This window comes from Rhea americana, unplaced genomic scaffold (genome assembly GCF_003343005.1).
Source record: "Rhea americana isolate MKP2758 unplaced genomic scaffold, rheAme1 scaffold_26, whole genome shotgun sequence".
NCBI lineage: Eukaryota > Metazoa > Chordata > Aves > Rheiformes > Rheidae > Rhea > Rhea americana.
The window spans coordinates 3,869,177-3,889,543 of NW_028186379.1; the positions used below are offsets into that span (position 1 = coordinate 3,869,177).

Here is a 20,367-nt window from a genome sequence, read left to right on the forward strand (position 1 = left end):
TGTCTTGAATACCATCTACAAATCATTTTAGTATTGCTCTGCAACTTTTGCAAGAAATAACTAAAATTCAGTACAAATACTTACGGAATATCTTCAAGTTCAAAATGTTTGGAAATAATCAATTATTTCCTACACTTTTTTCTGCTGTAAGAGGGAGTTAATAGTGAAAAAAAAATCAAGTGCCAACAGTGCTTAGGACTTCAATGAAGTAAGATCATTCGCAACCATGGCTCATAATATTCACTGAAAAAGATGTGCAGAAAAAAAAACAAGTAATGTAGTGACTATGTCTGCTAATAGACTTCCTATAATAAAAGCAAGTCGACAGCACAGTTGTTACCCACGTAATTAGAAAAGTAAGACAAGTCTATGGTACCCATCAATGATGCCACACAAAACAACAGGATTCTAAAACTTCACCCTACACACAAACATTTCTTTTTTAATACAAGCCAAATCAGCTAAACTAGTGGACTGTCTGCATTTCAGTACAGCAATTATAATGTAGCTTTTATTTGCTAACATTTAAATATTACTTTGGTTTAACTATATCAGTATAAAAGAAAAAAAATCATAGTGCTCTTTATATTAGAACATCTTTGAGCATTGATCAATTAAAACTTATTTGTTTTGAAGGTTTGTTCAAAGCTACACCCCCACTTTAATTTTTATTCTTCCATCCTCCAATTGTAAATGTAGCAGCTGTAACAACAGCTGGACAGTTCAGCAACTGTAAGACAGATGCTAAGTTCTAGAAAATAGCTTCCTAACAAAAGAATCTGGGGTCTGTAGCAAGTTGTAATGGATTCCCCAATTAGAAGATTTAATGCTGCAACTTAGCACCAACTGGATATCTGACTCAAACCTACACTGTGCTTTTGCTGAACTTATCAGGCAGATTACAGATCCTCTTAAAGTTAGGTCCCTCTCTGATTTAGTTTTGACAAGGAAAAGTCCTTTCACTCTTAAAGGAAAACAATGTTCTGTCACATTATTTACTAAGTCTTTATGTTGTCTCACTTGCTCTTTCAGTGTCAATACTTTCACTAAAAGGCTGGCCTTAATACCAGATTATTTTTAAAAAACATTTGGTTGGTATTTCATCTCCTGACCCTAACTCTAACTGACCTTAAATTCTTACCTGCAGAAGATGGCATTAATAAAAGAATGACCTAACTAAAATATGGAAATACAGTATAAGACTGCATCAAAACCCTGTCAGTCTAGTTTTTTTAGTTATTAGAAAAAGAAGGGAGGAGACAAAACCCCGAACTTGTTTATACTCATCGTTATCTTCTCATACTCATCGGTCTTCTTAGCTTCCTGAAGTCACTTACAACCAGTGTATGTTAGAGGAGTCTAAAAACATCTCTAGATATTTACTGACCTGAAGGTATTAGAATAAGAACACTTGAAACTTCTGTTGACTTTTATTGCAGTTGTGGGCAATAAGCTGCTCACGGAAATCAGCCCACTTATTTCAGTTATTATTTCTAACCACAGGCTGTATACCAACCCAGAAGAGCAGCTATTTGAAAATACTGGTCATGGTGCTCAAAGTTAAAATAAAGTGATAAAAAGAACTGAGCACTGCTGATTTCACATACTGTCCTTGCTTTCTTCCTCTTCGTCTACACAGTGCACGCAGAATTTTACAAAATGGTTCAATCTGCAAAGTAGCAAAAGAAACATGCTTGGAAATCTTCCTCGAAGAAGATAATGTAAGAACATTATCAAATAAAATCAACAGATCTTCACAGGAACAAAACAGACACAAATGCCAGAGAATGTAATAGAGAAATAAAAAAATAAAGAAAGAAAGAAAAAAGAAGAAGAAGAAGAAGAAGAAAGGAAAAAAACTTTGGAAGTACTTCTAAGGTACCAGGTACTGTTTTCCTAGAGATTCAACATACACCACAAATAATTAGAGCAGCAACAGAAAAATAAATAAGGAGAAATTCTGGGTCTTGAATATAACCATGGCAGGCTCCACCATTTCAAAAATGGTCCAAGAACAGTGATGTAGAAACAGGCTATGAACAAATGATTGCAGTATACAAGAAAGGGCTTAAACATGTTTCATTGAGGATACTGTAATTAAGTATGAAGGTATGAAAATGTAACACCCCAAAACTCCACTCAGAGCGTCCTCCTCTTGTTGCAAACGTGCTGGCAGGGCACGTGTTCTACTTGATGACACAAAGATTACTGATCTCTTACAGCAGTAATTGTTCCAGCACATGTATAAAAGCATACTGTGCTGTAACCCCAGGAAGATGGCATGTGCTAGAAAAGAGAAACACCTACAGCTGAAACACTGCGAGTCTCAATACAAGCTGTAGGAAAGAGAATGGAAAATTAACACTTACCACCTGCGTATTACCAGTACAAAAATAAGTGCCCTGTGACTCTAAAGGTTTTCACAAATGCTGAATTCCACCCACATGCACTTTCATTAACAGAAGAACAAAACTCAGCAAAACAAGCATCAGAACCAGACATTTGCTACCAATATCCACCCCAAAGCTCTGGGGGCACTGTGCCAGCTACTATAGGTAAGATTTTGCAACTAAAGACGAAAAGTTAGTCTTACCAGAGGTGGTGGTGGAGGAGGCCCTCCAGAAGGTGGTGGAGGTGGTGGAGGAGGAGGTGGTGGCGGCGGCGGTGGTGGCGGCGGTACAGGCATCGGTTAGATTTATAGCTTCCCACAGTTATGAAAAAATATAGTCAAACTCTATGTCCTTGAGAGGAAGAAAAGGAGGAAAAAGAAAAGGGGGGGGGGGAAGAATTTGTTTATATAGTGTAAGCTGAAAATCAGCCAAATTGCTAGCTCTTGGCAGACTGAAGACTTTTGTAGCACACTGCTTCTAAAACTACAGTACCAACAGCCTCATTATAGTTATCTGATGATAACATTCATCTGAAGAGCAAACTCAAATATCTGGACAAGTTCAATGAATCCCAAATGGATAGATGCCAACCTGTCCAGCCTTAACTATTAGGCCTTGCTTTAACTTAGCCCACAGCCCTGAAGTGCAATTCTGCAGAGAACAAATCATAATAAACCAAATAGAGATGCTCCTGCTGGGACAAAAACTCCACTGACTTTCAACCAGAGCTTTGCCACTTTAAGGACAGATCAGGGAACTTTCTAAGGATCACTGGATTTGCTCCAATGTAGAATAAAAAGGACAATATTAAATAATAAATGAAGAAGTAATTCTACAGATTAAAGTTTCATCAAGGATAGTACTATTACCAAAGGACAGCACATAAAAATCAGACTTTTCAAGTATTTGAGTCAGTTATGCCATTTTTACTGTCATTCCTAAATGTTAACTTTTCACACTACTTTAGCAGCACACTGATAAAAAGAGACATGTCTTTCAGCAAAAGGGAAAGGTAGTAGTTTACAAACAGGAACCAGTGGATATCAACATTGACAACTTGTATAAACGCATCTAAAACAATATTAACCGCTAGATCACATTATTTTCACATCATATCACGTTATGAACCCAAACCCACAGTTTGGGTTCAGGACTGAGATTTTAATTGACTGCACTTCACGTTTTGAGTATGAGGCTCCTATTGGCTGTACTTCAGGAACATTACAGATGGTCAGCCAAACTTTTTTTCCTACTATCTATTAAGAGAATTGGATTCTAAGTGAATTTAGCTGAACTGCATTATTTCAAGAAAGATTCAATTTTACTCAGCTTTCGCATTATATTTAGGCAGAGGATAATTATAGAAACACTAAACTGGACATATTTAAATATATATGAATAGCTATTCAAGCTGTAAAGCAGCAATCCAAACTCCTACTATCCATTCCACGTGATAACTAAAAGAAAATAAGCATCATTAACAACAATTTAAAATGGAACTGCAGGAATCAATGACAGACTAACACACACGTAATAATAAATCCTAACCTTCAGGTCAAAGAACCTAGCCCCTGCCCTCTCCCTCTCACCAACATGCATACACTTTTCTTTTTCTTCATTAAGAAGCACAGGGTATATTCCACAATATTCTGTCTTTTTAATACATGAGCTTAATGATGTTGCTGGTTCCATCTCCTTTTGCAGCTCATATATTAATAAAGGAAGGGAACTGATTTCAGCACTAAGGATGGTTAAGCGAAATGCAGGGAAAAAAAAAAAGCAACCAGACTGCACTTTGATAAAATGCATTAGGCAGCAGCTCTGTAAGTTGTTGAAAGTAAGTCAGGGTGAAAGACCAGAAACAGAAAAGTCTAGGCAAGGATGCAAGCTGCGTGTGGCAACAGACTTCAACAGCCACAGAAGAATAACATAAAATACAGAGGAACAGGCTTCAGAAAGCCAGCAGTGCAGCCCTTCCAACTCTTTGTAGAGCATTTCACCTACACTTGTTTGTCTTGTTCTTAAAATCCTCCAGTGAAGGAGATGCCATATCCCAGACTGCCCATTTCAGATACCTCTACTGTTGGGAAAGTTTTCTGCATAATTGAACATAAATCTCTGATTCACTTTGGACAGAAACAAGAACTAATATACAGAACTGGTTATCTCCTTTTTCTTTGCAGTGGTCTGTAACATTGATAGCTTATATTTCTCCCTTGAGTCATCTCTTCTTTATGCTAAATAGCGCCAATCTTTAAAACTTTATTTGCAAGCGATATTTTCCAGACCTCTGATCATTTCTGCTGCCCTCCTCTGAATGCCTTCCAATTACTTTTGTTGAGATGAAAGAGCCAAATGAGACACACAACTCCAGCTAACATCTCAAAAATGCCAAGTAAAACAGATGGGACACTTCATGTGTCTCCTAAGTTATATACCTTTTTATCTCCCACAAAATGACAGGACAGCACTGACCCATTTTCATCTCTAATCCTGAAACGTTGCATCCCTTTGCAGCTTCAAGTCATCTGCAAAGTTAACAAGCAACCCCTTATTTCATCAGTAAAACTGCAAATTAAAATATTAATTAGTGCCAAGGACAGCCCTCTGTAAGCCATATTTGATAATTATTTTTATTTTGATAGTGACTCTTGGATAAATGCTCCGAACACAACTTTACATGCAGTTTTATATCTATCCTGTCATGACCCTCTCTTTAGACTCTTCACAATGTCATGTGAGGCTGTCAAAAGCCCTACAACACAGCAAAATATGACACCTACTGTTTCTTCCCTGTCTGTAGCCTTTTTGACTTACTAGGAAATTGCAATGATTTGACACATTTCTTCTTTATATGTCTGTGTTGATCATCATTTGTTTCCCTAAGTCCTCCAAACATTAGAAGTATTTTCATCATTTTTGTATTCTTCTAGAAATTGATGTTATATTGAAAGGATGAAAATTCCCAGGCCCTATTCACCTTCGTTTTTAAAAGCAGATATGCTATTTACCCTTTTCCAATTGCTTAAAACCAGAAAGTCAAGGACTTTAAGAATCATCTGTGTAAGCAGGAGGCATGAGACAGTTAAATCTGGAGACTTCAGGAGAGAGGACAAGACAGAAATGTGGCAAGTCCTTAAGTGGACAATGAGCTGTTTTGTTACAGAGGGATAGATCAGAAGAGACAATGAAGTTATAAGGTAGGTGCAGCCTTTTCCGATTCCCAGCAAGTGTAGCTGAACAACATCCAGGCAATATCCGAGTATTTTCCTCCTGCTGTATCTTGTACAATTCTTTACCAGAGACCAATCAAAAATTAAATCTGCAGAGCATCTGCAACATTTGCTTTCACCCTCGAGAATGCCATGCAAAGGACTAGTACACCAAAGCACTCCGAATCTGCAACAGAATTGGTTACAGTCATTTTAATAATGGCTTAATGAAGCTTTCCAAGGAAGTCTCCACCATTTCACCCCCACCGTTGTCCTGTGCAAAAAGCTATTCTCAGAAGACATCTCTTTTCCTCAATTAAGTCATTCAAAAACATGGACATAAGGAGAATGAGTCTTTCCTGCTAATAATATGTTTTGGAATAGTTTCTTCCTACCCTATAATACAAGCCTTTTGTCTTCATTAAGCATTTAGACTGGGAAATATTCTCTTCGTCAAATTAAAAAAAATTACAACCCACGCTTCTGTGGCAGACCATGTGCATGGCAGCAGGAGGTAAAGCACTTTGGAGGCGAGCAGCAGTGGGAGAAAGGAAATTAGAATCAGAGCTTGGTATTTAGAAGTCATAACTTGAAACAGAATCAGATGACTTTTCTAGCTGTCTCAGCAGGCCAAACGCCAGTACCAACTTCTCCAAGCAAAAGCAGTCTAAGTCCCAGGACCAGAAACTGTACAGCCATCAGTGCATAGGATGTGTTATTATTCACTTTGTGGTGTATCCCATTCACCCGACCTGAATGCTCTTGTCCAACGACACAGAAGAATGCATTTGGGGGGCTACAGCCCACTATTCTTGGATGAAATATTGGAGATCTCCTATAGCTGTCCTCCCATGCTGTTCCAAATCTTTTTCAAATGAAGTATCCACCCTTCCAGAAAATTCTGCCTATGCACCTTGATGTCCTGACCTTTGCAAGCTTTTGTGCACACAGATAGACTGACACTTCTTTGGTACCGGTACTGCTACACTCTGAAGGTGATAACATCCCATATCTACACAGTGAAGAAGATATTTGCACAGAACAGATCTATTTGTTCAAGCAGGCTTTGGAAGAAGTCGTTGTCTTATTCACATGAGCAAATATTGGTGGTAAAGAAAGATCACATGCAGATAAAGGCAGGCAGCTTCTAACAGCAAAGTAAACAATAAAAACCTACAATAAAAACAAGGCTCTTAAAATTTAGTGAAAACTGTATGAGTTACACATGTTAACGGGATTGTTGTAGATACAGTAATACAAGTTGTAATATATCTTACTTGTATGTAGTTTATATTTAAAGAAAATTATTCAGAAGACTTCAACATTTCCATATATTGGGATACTTACTTGGAGGGCTCTATTCCTTGGCTAAAGGATGTATTTCATTTACCTTTTCCCCCTGCCCAGCATCCTAGTTAAAATATGGACACTATTTTCAGACAATAGCTTCAGAACATGCCTGGGTTATGAACTTGTTTATTATGAGAGAGTAAATTCTGAATTTATTACTAAATAAATTCTGAAGAAAAACAATGAGTAGCATGTTGATTAGTTCTAAAGTCTGTTAACAGTCATACAAGAGAGAAACTCCAAAAAGTATCCTTAAGGCATATGTGCCTTTTTTCCCCTTGACTCCAAGCAGCTTCTATTTCTGTTTTAGTAGCATTACTTAGCATTTGCAAAATGCTCCTCCCCCTACTAAAGATTTTATTCAAAATAATAAAAATTAACAGATTAGGTAAATATGCTGCATGAGTGCACCCTCTTCTTTCTTCATCACATTGCCACTCCAATTTGGATTGTGAGGAAACCTTGTCTTAAATATACATATTTGTAATTGGAAGGTCTGAACAATCCTCGGGCAACAAAAACAAAAAGATAAGGGTATTCGAGGTAGAAAAGCTGGCAATAAGCAAAGGGGAGCAGCGATGTGTGTTCAGCTAGGTTTTCTCAGGTAAAAACTAATGTTAAATTTCCATTGATTTCCACGTCACAGAACAGAATCAGACAAAGCAACTGCAGAATGCATTGAAGGAAAAAAAAAGAAAAGAAAAAGGAAAATCCAAACCCTGCCTTTTCTAGTCCACCATCCTGCCAAAACAAGGTTGTACTTTTTTTTAGTGTTTTCTGACATCTAATTTTAGGTGTCCCAAATAATGTGGCTTGTATTATTTCCCTTGAGAAGCTCTTTCACAGTCAGATAGCTCCCATTGTTCAAATCACCTGACATTCAGCCTAATTTCTCCTTTTCTTAATTTGATCCCACTTGCGCTCCAGTACAGATGATTGCTTTGTGCCAAGCAAAATAGTTCCTCCTTCCACCCCTGACTACAAGCCTTGTGAGATATCTGTAGAATTATAACTCTAAACTACCAATTACACTTTTTAATTTTTCACCAGTCATCCCACCACTCACTGAACATTTTTATTGCTCTCTCAATACTATTTGCCGTATTTTGTCCACGCAATAATGGCAACTCTAAAACTGAAGGGTAATTTGATGTGTCATCACACAGACTGTTCCTTCCTTGCTTCTGCTGACTGAGTTTGCTTGACTAACAGCTAAGCTTAAGCAAGAGCCACAGTGCAGTTTTTAATATGGAAATTAGGCACTAAATATTTCAAGGACCAAATAAAGTCTTCACCCAAATTTAAGTTTTGAAATGCTAGACAAGGCAGACTAGATGCAGATATTTCTTCTTTATTGACTGCTCCCTCAGCCTTGTGGAAGATTCACCTGTGATAGACTGGGAATGTCTGCCTAGGCTTTTGTCTAGATTTGGGCTCACCCTGCTCTCACCCAACCACCTAGATGTACACAAGGTCTGATACAAAATCCTCCAAAAGCTCTGTTTCTGAAGGGTCACTGTCAGAGTGCTGGGCCTGTTAGCCCAGCAGGACGAAGTCCTATTGGGGGCACAGAGCCACCCTAAGCAACARCAGCAGCTGGCCAATCTCCTGCTACCCTGAAGCCCAGCAGAACCACCACGGGTCTATCTAAAAAGGCTAGGCTGAAATACCTTCCCCCATCACGAAAGGGCAAATAACAGCTGTACCTTCAGTTTGGAAATATGACTAGAAGAGGACAGAAGGAAAAAGCCACAATTATTTAAATGCACATAGTACGTAGTATAAAATTATTTCTTAACAAGTAGAAATTTTTTTTAATGACTACAGCCATTCGGTCTTTAGGTTGCATGTCATTAAGATAAAACAACACAGTTGGAACTGAAAATTCAGCTGCATTAATCAATTCAGAGAAAGGACTGCAAAATAACCTTTTTGTTATTACTGGTTTAACAATCACCCCAACCCCTTCATTCTGAGCCAGGTAATTCAGTTTTGCAGAAACTTACAGATTTTTGCTTCATAATCAGTTATTTTGCAGGCATCATGAAGGCTTACCTAAATTTTTTGTTGATTAAACCTAAAATATTTTGTTGATTAAAAACTGAAGAAAAAATGTAGACCATTAAATCTGTTCCTAACTTCTGAACAACTTTTAGACAATCAAATATAATTTTTCCTTTAAATATACTGTCCTGAGTTCTACTTTTTAAGTCTTTGTATTTTAACAGAAAACTAGAAGAATTTTTAAAGTACATAGGCAAAACAGCATTAATAAGCATCTGCTCAACTTCCATGATCTCAAAAGTAGACAGTAAGATTAACTGTGCCTGCACTCGTTCCTGCCAAACGTTGCTGGAGAACAGCTGAAATCACTGGTACAAGCACAATATAAACGTTTCAAATACACTATAACAGCTGTAGAGACAGGAAAGTGAAAAAAAAGCAGATAAAAATATACATACATTACACAGACAGATTAACTTCTTTTTATTTTCTCTTACCCATAGTGATAGAGAAGAAATGCCTTATGTCTACTATAGTATTAACCTGAAGTTGAAGAGTCTGAAGAGAATTGAGGAATACTACAAGCAATTACTGTTTGAACAAAGATACAACTTTGCAAAAGGAAACAATTTATATGAAGTATTTCCTTTAAATACACTATATTGTGCACACAAACACTGACATGGCTTATTTCACAGCCAGACATACCAGCAACGGCAAATTTGATATAACATCTTTAGCAAAGTTAATCATTGGCCTGAGCTAAATGAAGCTCAGTTGAAGTTCAAGGTCACTGCCACTTTCTGAAGATGATGGTTTACTTTTTTACTCTTCAAGTGTTGCAGTATGAACAGCACTTGAGCTCTCTTCAAAGAGGCAAGCTTATGTTTCAAGTTACACTTTAAAGTTTTGCAATCTCTGCAGAGAAGCAAATTGCATGTTTTCAAAAATTCCTATAATATAAAAAGTGATAGTTGAAAAGTATACTTATACAAAAAAAGTTCCTAACAAATTCCTTGATCAATTCCCCTACCAGAAGAAAGCTTTGCTTTCCAGTTAAGTAGCTAGTATTAAACAGTAACAAAACAACAAATACCAAACAAAGTAGTATTCAAAATATGTCTTGTCTCACATATATTTGCTATACATAGCTTAACAAAAGTCTGCATTCAAATGCCAATCAAGAGGAAAAAATTTGCAAACATGGACATCAGATACCCACAGGACTCACAACATCCTTGTCTCAAGCCATTCCACAGGTTTCACTTTCAGCCACATGATGTTTCATTTAAGTTCCTACTTCAAATGTTCTCAACGTTCCATCTTAGAAATATAAATTTATAGAAACCTTCATCCATGCCACATCAGGCTGAGATCTACCAGTCTAAAGAACAGTCTGAAACTCTTACTGCAATGAAAAATAACCTTGGTAATTCAATACAAGTCACTCTTCCCTACCACAGTATCAGTATCATGCCCCAGCATGTGGTTGTGGTCCCTTTATGCTGTAAAGATAACCATCTTTCATAAGCGATGTAAGATGCTATGGTCTGGTAACCTCTAGGAATAAAGTGCCAGGGAAGCCCTCATCCAAATAAATAACGGGAAATTTTTATCCTGCTTTTCAGTGAAGCTGCAGTTACTTCATTTCCCTCCCTAATCCTCTTCCAAAAGTAAGAATTACAGCCCTTACGTTCTGACTATGTCAGTGTCCTCATATATGCTTACTTTTCCACTCTGATCCATTAATCTTACTGAAACTGTTGCTCCATTTCAATGGCATCATTCATCATTTCATCTTAGCTGCTCTTACAGCAGGATAAGGCTTCCGTTCTTACACGTAAAAGACATCTACATAACCTATGTTATTAAGGAAGACTAGATATATTACCATCATATTGCATTTTTATTTTACCTAATTCAGTGTTCTGAAATAAATAAAATGCAAAGTTATACTTCTATTGCTCCTGAAGTACCAGAGCTGAGAAATTCATAAAACTCCCCATGTGCATAAATGCATAAATATTCCTTCCTATACAGAAAATTATTGGCTATTTTAAAGACAATAGGCAAAGTATCTAGCTCACAGCTTTCCTCCATTTTCTCAGGCCACAAATTTCAGTCTGTACAAAGAGCAACAAATTGCAAAGATACTTGCAACTTAATTCCCTAAAAACACCCAGACAAAGAGTGTTTTGACTTGTAGGTCCAATTCTGAATTCCTAGTAAAACAAAGTGCTCAGAGGAAACAATGTGAGATTTATTAAATTGAAGATTCAGCCCTTTAAGTTAGACTCCAGTCACAATTTTGGGGGAAAATCACTATACTCAAGGGTGGACGATGTGACTTACATCTACACATACACACAGAGATGTTACAAAAAACTGGGAGCAGGTAACCTCAGTAACCAATAGACACTACGAAACCAAAAATATTCAACTTATTTTGCTGCCTACTAGAGAAGAAAATAATTCTAATGATTAATTGGCAATAGAAGATCATTTGAACTTTAATTATTAGAGATGATAAAGGAGCATAAAGGAGCTAAGTGGTTTTCTAGAGTTTTCCTGTTTTGAACAAATAGCTTAGTTTACATAGCACCACTGTAATATCAGAATGAACTCCCAAGCATATTCCCACAGCAGCCAATATTTCCTACTGTCAGATCAAACAGGGGGGAAGGGGAGAACTCATTTATACCAAGATTAACTCTGGTGTCAAGTTTTATGTTTGTTTTGGTCCCAAGCTTTCACTTTTCTCAGTCTAGATTTGGCTTCCTCTTTTTTCATTTCCCTATGTGAAAATGTCTCTGCTTTTCTACTGCTTTACTAGCCTTTTCATTCCCCTTCCCCATTTTCTTCCTTTGTTTCTCTCTCTGTTCTTTTCATCATTCACCTCACCTGGTGCCTGCTGCTGCTGCCAGCCAAGGCAAATGGAGACAACTCATTAAAAAAGCTAGGGTCACCTGTGGTGGGAAAAGACACCCCGCACATGGAGCTAAAGCATGTGACTCTGCAGGACAATACCAAGAAATTATTAGCACAGATTATTAGACTGAGAAAAATAGAAGAAATGTAGAATCAGGCTGATTCTGGATGTGGCTGTGGTATGGCTGTGGGGAAGAAAGACAGAATCACTCTGTCTGTCTGTCTGTCTTTCTAAGTACCATGAAATATACCCTAACTGGAGAAGATAAGCAGTGCAATGTGCAAGGCCTCATCTGACAGACTGAGTCCAGGATTACAACATTGAAAAGTAACAGGTAAATCGGTCTGGCCAGAGGAAAGCAGCAAAGTAAATACATAATACCTATTTTGCAGCTATCCTGGGCCTTTGCAGATCCTGGTACAGCTGGTTTAGAGCAAGCTCAGATATTTCCACATGGCAATGCATCATTTATCCTACTGTTAGGTCAATGTAAGCTCATGATCACTTGATCCAAGAATACTTTCCACAATCTGCTTTTGTATAACTTCATTGCTACTTAGTCATTTTAATGCCAAAAAAATCTCCTTYCATTCTGCATGAAATGCCTTGTTGGGCCCCACTGCTCAGTACACTACAGAGACAGTCCATCCCCTCCATTAATATACTRATTTAAGGACTAATCCATCTCAACTAATTTTTGCTAAATTTTCTATCATTTTCAATAGGAGTGGAGTCAGATTTTTAGGGTATAATTCTGAAAATACTTAAGTAAATACAGCTGCAGTAAAAAAGTAACATTGCTAATATCGACTAAGCTGTTTGTGCTTGCACAACTGATCAACTGAACTTTCTGCTTAAATTCTAGGCAGAATTTGATGAAGCTTTTACAGTGGCTGACAYGTCCCCAAAAGAAGAAAACACTCCCCTGAAATTATTAAAGAAACACCCTGCTCTACTATGTAAGCCTGCCTATCTTACCTTTTCTGTTCCTCATGATTTTCTTTACTTTTGCTCAACTAATTCAGCAGACCAATGGATTTTGTACAAAGATACTATTTCTTCAGCATACACCAAAAGTATATATGGACAAAAGACAAAAAAAAAAGACTTGGACAAAAGCCCCAAACCAGCCAGAACCACTTTATATACAGTTAGCAGTGTTGGCGTATCTGYATTTTTTCACTGCACAAGACTATGTCACTTAGGAAAGGAACAACATAATACCTTTTAAACAAGAGAGGATATAAAGGAGGAACAAAAGAGTCCAAATATTTCCATCGTGATCTGGTGTCATATTCTGTTCTCCTCTTTTTTCTTTTTTTCTCCTTTTTTGGTTATTTATAATGAAGTGGAGACAACATGATATAGTACCTAAAAACAAAGTTAAACGGTGCAGCAGTCATTTATAGACCTGCATAAAGCAAGCATGAAAAGGACTGACAGAGAAGAGTTATTAACTCAGTAAGCTTCACCATTCATCTAGAAGGAAGGATTTTACCCCYGTCTTACAAATCAAGCAAAAGCACTGTAATTTTATCAAGACAGACATTGCATTGCCGACAAGTTAAAGAGGGCACAGCATATTCATTACATCAAAGCTGCAGAGTGAAAACAGGAGGCAGTTTTCTTGGACATTTGTAAAAGCAGTGTAAAGACTGAGCAAGTGCTTCCAGGCTGAACTTTCTCTTTTTGTAAGTTTAGTGAACTACACCTTGGGTCCAGTTTTCCTTTACTTTTTGCCTTGTATTATCATCTATACTCTAGCCATAGTATGGCTGTTCTGTTGCTCGCCTCTGCCCAGGCTAGCTACAAAATCATACCTTTCTCATACAGAAGAGTTAGATATCTATTTGGAACAGTGGTAAATGATGACACAGGGTCAAGGCAAAGAAGATCAAGCTCCCCATGCAGGATTCTATTTAAGAGATAGATATTTCTGAGAGTCTAAAGGAAATCCGCTTCAGCTGTTGTCTGAGTCACTAAGGCATGAAAACACACTTTTCACACCTTGAGAAAATTCTTTGGCTGTTTCACATCCTCCCAAAGAAATCTAAAGGAGACTTTACAGCTGTCATGTACATAATACTGAATGACTCCACTTGAAGATACTCATATGTCAAATTAAGTTGGCCATACTCAAAAGTATAAAACTTGGTCTAAAAATGCACTCTTTTTCTCTCTGATTTTCAAGTCCTATGGCATTTTTTTTTCTGTTTGCCAATATAGCACAATAGCACATTATGGTTCATTCTGGCTATAAAGCATGGCAGCCGCTGGCCAACCCTGATACAGAATGACCACATACGAAAAAACAATTGTAAAGTCCCATTAAGGTTCCATTACCATCAACTTACTTTCAGAAAGCTTCAGTCTTTAAGATAGATTAAGTATTCAGTTTAAGAGCACAGACTAATTAAGGAAGCTCTTTAAGAATAATTATAAAGGTGTTCCAGAACACCTATTTTCAGAGGACAATGTATTTCCAAAAATACTGACCTTATCAACTAAAAAAAATGATTTTCTTTGAAGTATAAAGAGCATTTATTAGCTTTTATGCTAAGTTTTGTTAAGACAAGACATTCAACAACATTGTCAATTTTTATGAAATGATTACTGACAGAAGATGATATTATTTATTGATTTACTGTTAAAAAAAAAATCCAAGTACCTAATTTCTTCAAGTTCACATTTAGTAGTTCATTTAAATATACATGTAGTCTCCCCTGCTATGGTCCTTCCTGACATAGTATTGCAACAACAGAAACTGAGATGGGCTAGATACTTACCCTTTGGTTCCAGATATTTAAATTTTATTTATTTGTTTGTTTAATTTACATTATCTTTTGGAAGCACCACTAGGGATGGAGARGGAGAAGAAAAGGTAGCAGATGCTTTTTATTCTACTATAGGATTTGACAAATACAATCATATGTGGCTTTTTCCAGTGCTATACAAGGACAGAACCAGAATCTCAATKGCATCTCAGCCATTTTCGGGAGCAGAACCAAACCAGCAATGAGTTTATTATTGCACCTAATAAATTAACCATTGCACCTGTCCCTAGGTTACCAAAGTCAATACGCAAAGGCTTCAAACTGTTTATATACCCTGTCTTCACAAAATGCATATATCTGATATTTTTTTTAATTCAAATTTCATACTGACATTGCAAGCTGGTACAGGCATTGTACCTTTGTGCAGTTTTGCATGCCCYTTAGAATACTGGAGCCTCAATTTTAATAACAGGCTGTAGATAATACTGAAAAATGTTTAATAACTTTGTTACTGTAACATCAAAAAAGGTTGCATGTCAGTTGCTAAGCCTTCTTCCTTCAAGGGATCTTCTGCAGGAGGAAAATCCACTCCTACAGAATTTCTTGCAGGTTAAAGAGTCTAAGTCAGTCACATTTTGTTATCACTCTCTAAAGCAAAACATCCAAAGCACTCTATCTGCAAAATAAAACACACATACAGAGTCTTTTTTAAGGGTCCCACACCAAGCTTCTCGTACCCTGCCTTGTCCGTGGAATGCAGCAGCTGACGGCAGAGCAGGCTGCATCCTTCCACCTCACACTGAGCAAGGTCCCTACGAGCTGCGGGCGGCAGCAGAGCCCACACACACCAGCCACAACACTGTTTTGGGCCACAAGTACATATGGTGAACAGRAACCATCCTCGCTCACACATACCTAGCAACTGTACCAGCTTGGACTGTCATCACAGAATAAACTTCTGTAACTCCCCTATCTTCTCTGCAGCCTGCCCTTTCAAGTAGGAAACGAAAGGAAATTAACTGAAGACTTTAACAAAAATTATGCTAGCACGTATTTTTAGATAAACATGAGTTTGTGCTCAGTATATAGATGGAGAAGTTTAAAATACTGATTGCATCAGCAGGCAGTTTAGCAATTCCACTCATGCAACATGCATGATAATATGTATCACTGTCAGGAACATAATTTCAGAAGTATTTCACAGGTTACATCAACAAAAGCATTTGGAAATTTTAGCCCATAAATCAAGACTGTTTGAAGATAGTTCTATGCTAAAACCTTCAATCCTTATTTKGTATCTCAGTGTCTTCCAAATCAAGTCTATTTTGCTACCTTTCATCTCACTTAATAATATTCCATTTTCAATAACAAACCAAAAAAAGCACGTTGGCCTGGATGTGTCCTCCCTGTAATATCTGAAATCATTAACTTTAGCTATGCAAACACACACTTCTCCATTCCTCCCTGCACTGGCAGAGAGGCAGACTATGCCATAATCTACCACTCTTATGCTTTTGTAAACTCTAAGCTTATCCCAGTATTAATAAGAAGATTCTTACCAACCTTTAACAATATACTTTCCCTGTAGATCTGTATTCGTGCAAACTGACTGATGCAGAAGAGACAAGCTTTTAGCCTAGCTTTTAACTAGGTTAATTAATATTAAATAATAATACCTTAAAGATCATTTCCAACAATTCTCTAGCAATCCCCCTGAAATACGTATATAAGCATTCAGTATACTACAGCTTGTATAGTTACTCAAATGCAGTTTTCCTCAGGCAATCTACTTCAGCACATCTATTTCAAGGGCAACAACTAGAAAAAGTTCTTCCTCCCCTTCACTATGCGAAGGCAGCCTATTTTTCTTTACTTGAGAGGGGAGGGGGAAAAAAAAGAAAAAAAAAAAGAAACCAAAGCCAGTACTAAACAAAACCTGTAACCAACATGCAATCACGCTGCTTGCTCCGCCGCGGGGAGTAACCTCATCCCGAAGGCTGCGACTTCCCCAGTCCCCGGCGAAGGGTCCCGGCGCTGGAGCCCCGCGAAGGACGAGGTGGGACCCGGCGGTGCCCGGCAGCCGCTCCGGGGCCGGTTAAAACCCGGCAGCAAGTTTGTCCGCGGAGTTGTTTTGGCCTGTGCGGCCCGGGGGGAGGCGGACAGGTCTTCGGGCCGCCTCGGGAGCCCCTGGAAGACGGCGGCCCCCTCGGAGCCTCCCCGCCCGCTCCCGGGCTCGCTGGCCGCACCCCGCGCCTCCACCCCAGCCCCCCGYCTCGCCGCCACCTCCCGCCGCCGCCGCGCTCCTCTCGCTGGCCGCGGCGGCGCGGAGACACCGGCCGCCGCTGCCCCCCCCCGCCGCGGCAGCGCCCCTCCCGGCACCCACCTGCTCGGCGGCGGCGGTGTCGGCGCGGGCCGCCGCGCTCCGCCCCGGGCAGAGGGCGCCAGGTAGGGAGGGCGGCGCGGCCGCCTCCCCGCGGGGGACGCGGCGGTTGGCGGGGAAGCGGGGGGAGGGCGCCCGCGGCTCCTCGGCAGGAAAAGGCGCCGGGCGAGGGCGGGGGAAAGAAACTTAAGGTCTAGGGAGAAGCGTGTCCCGATCCGCGCGGCGGGAATAAGAAACAATAATATATTTTCAAAGTAATAATAATAATAAAAAAAAAAAAAACACGCAGGAGACAAACTGGACGGGGGAGCGCGGAGGAAAGGTGAGATCCGGCTGGATCCGGCCGGGTTTGGCGCGAAGGGCCCGGCCRCCCGCTAACGGCCGCCCGCTAACGGCCACTCGCTAACGGCCGCCCGCCGACGGGCGCGGGGGTCGCGCGGCGCCAGTGCCGAGGTCGGGGGTTTCCTCCGGCGAGTGAAGCCTGCGCCACGCTGTCCCCCTCGTCGCCCCCTTTTCGTTCATCCTCCCCTCCGTGTCCTTCAAGCATGGGGCAGCTTAATGCGAGAGAGACATCCTGCTGCAGCCTAGCACACAGTTGCGTGGATGGGTATCTCGGTTGTTTTTAAAAACCCACGTGGAAATACAAGTGTTACCCAGTGGCACAGAGACAGGCTAATGCCTGTCCTGCTGCAAAACGCCACCTGTGTGCCAAACAGCTTCTGCCCAACAGCCTCCCCAGGGCCTGCACTTGGAGCCTCCTACATTTCCTTGCTCCCCATTGCCATATCTCAAAATGTGCACCATCGCTATACACAAAAATCTTGTTTTGTTCTGAATTTTTCAAGGCAATTTCCAGAGAGAAGTACTACAGCATCACGGTGGCAGAGCCTTCCTTGTTTCTCTGGGTGAGAGGAACTTCCTGCTGTGTGACCTCCCCACTAACCTGAAGGAATCAGGCACCTGACTTCTGCCGTGTAACAAGCTTTTTAAGAACGAGGACAACACTTTGTGGCTGCAGTTAAATACTATAAAAATCTTAGCACAGAGTCTTGTTTCACTGGTGGCCTTCTGACGGTACTTCCAGATGTCTGAGAAGCATATTTTTCTCTGGATTTCTCTGGACACCCTCATTAGCTGTAGAAATTCTGGATGTTGTCCTGCTTGATTATAAACAGATGAAGGAAAATGAATGTCACTGTGATCAGGGCAATGGAAATATCAGCCTCTGAGACTGATGAAAAGTCATTCACAGCCTATGGCACTGTGTGCTCATTGTGCCTGAGGCTTGAAAATGTGTGCTCCAGACCTCTCTTCTCATGCTGTCCTGCAGGTTTGATTAATTTGAAAACATCTTCCTGATATCTTGTCAAATCAAGCAATTTTTAGTCCCAAATATCTGCCCCAATTGCTTCCACAGTGGTCAGGGAGCTCTAAACCCATTTCCTGCTGGTCACTAGTTTGAACTTCAAAACACAAAACAAAACCACAACAGCCATAGGTAGAGTGCCAGGAAAAAAAAAAAAGAGCCTTTACTTTAAAAAATATACTTAATGTCAAATTTGAAAATAACTTATGGCAGTCTGCAATACCATGACATCATTCTTTAGCTTCGATTAGAAGTAATTTTTCTGAGCTTTTGACACCTTCATTATTCCTGCAACTTAATCTCGCCTGAGATTTGATTAGGTTACTAATTCTGAAATGGACTTCTTTCACCTCTGGTTCAGTTTAAAAGGGAACTTTAGAGAAACAAGCAGCAATAGAACACAGATAAAGATGGGGTTTTTTTGTGTTCCTATGTCTTTTATGACTAATTCCCAGTTACTTTCATGTCCCAGCTAGATCCAAGTAATGAGAACAGAATTTGCAGTGCAACAGTGACCACTTCTACCTATGCAGCTGGACTGAGCTGGTGCCGAGTTTATGCACTAGTCTATTCTGTAACAATCAACTTTATCCACAATACATAGTTTATGTTCAGTAAACAGAAGTATTAATACTTGTCACTTGGCAGTAGTAGCCAACTACAGAAGCTACTGCTCATTAGGTTTTATTAGAGAAGAATGCTGAGGAGCTGCATGCCAAAGAATTTTAAAATTTTTTTCTGTTTTGTCACCAAGAGGCATCATCAATGAAAATGGAAAAAGTGCTCACTTTCCAATGTTGTATCAGAATGTTGTATCGAGGGGCAGTACTTTGGAAGCACACAGTGGTATTGGAGGGAGTCAAAGGCTTCTATACAAACTGCAAGGAGTTTTGCTAAGACTAAAGCAGTGAAACCTCCATTTTTCTCTGCTTCCCCAAATGAAATCCTCCTCCTTCTCACAGCTGCATCTAAGAGCCCAGAAGAGGCAATTCAGCAGAGACAAAACTGACCCATGATTATGATATAGCATATGCCTTTCCTAGATTTTATTATCTACCAATTTATGATTATTTAAAGTGTTTCAAACATTTCAATTTTTTAAATTAAAAACACGTTAATTGTTTTAAACACTATCAAACATAAGTGTCTGAAAATGATATGTTTTACAAACATAAATATAGGTTTATTTTTGGTACATTCCATCTGCGTAAACATTTTAAAATTATTTTGTATATTGAAATTATATTTTCACTCTCAAGAAATTCATTTTTACATGGATCAAAAGCCATATCCATTTCTCTAGGAAAGGATACCCTTTACACCTGTCCTAGTCCAAAGCTACTGGTATGACTTTCACTATGGTTCCTTTGTATCACCTTAAAACTTTAAGACTTACTTCAGGTTTAGCTATGCATTGGGAACATGTCTCGCAGGTAGATCTATGGAGTGTTTTCTGGGTCGCTGCGCTGAGCAACATAGCAGCCCCACTCTGTCATCTCGTTGTTCTAACCCGATCAGCTGCTATAGCCGGTATTTTTCACCTACTTTTCCTTCCCTTGCTGTACCTTGTGCTGTTGAATCCCAGTTTATATTTACAGCCTTGACAGCCTAAATGAGAAATTCTGTACCCTTCCATTTCTGGTCCTAGCCAGTCTGTGGAAAAACAAATTCATTATAAGCCTGTAATTTCTAAGAAACCGCTAATGTCTAGTCTAACAAAAGTACAAACAAATGGCAGGATAAACCTAACCTAAAACTGGAAGAAGCTGAACCTCTGTACTGAGGATAAGAGAGAGTGTGCATGATCATTAGAGAGATGAGAATGGCCTCTGGTAACTTACTCCGGAGGACTCCTTCCATTCCTAGTTTATTCAATACTGGATGATAATTATTCTTAGCAAATATAATGTTGACCATTTCTTCTGCCTTTCAGACAAGAACATTCATAAAGTTCATGACTTT

The 20,367-nt window shown here is 39.3% G+C and overlaps 1 protein-coding gene across 3 annotated transcripts in view; it reads right to left on the reverse strand.

Annotated features, from left to right (window-relative positions):
- Positions 1 to 17,085, reverse strand: part of WIPF3 (WAS/WASL interacting protein family member 3) — a 44,309-nt gene extending 27,224 nt beyond the window's left edge. For 2 of the 3 annotated variants that reach the window (XM_085307530.1, XM_085307532.1), the window contains exons 1-2: positions 13,110 to 13,228; positions 2,594 to 2,741 (exon numbers count right to left, since the gene is read on the reverse strand). In XM_085307530.1, the coding sequence (XP_085163656.1) occupies positions 2,594 to 2,686 (93 nt within the window). In that variant the 5' untranslated portion in view covers positions 2,687 to 2,741; positions 13,110 to 13,228. Of the gene's footprint in view, positions 1 to 2,593; positions 2,742 to 13,109; positions 13,229 to 17,042 lie in introns of those variants that run through there. The other variant, XM_085307531.1, reaches the window with a different exon arrangement.
- Between the last annotated feature and the right edge of the window lie 3,282 nt (positions 17,086 to 20,367).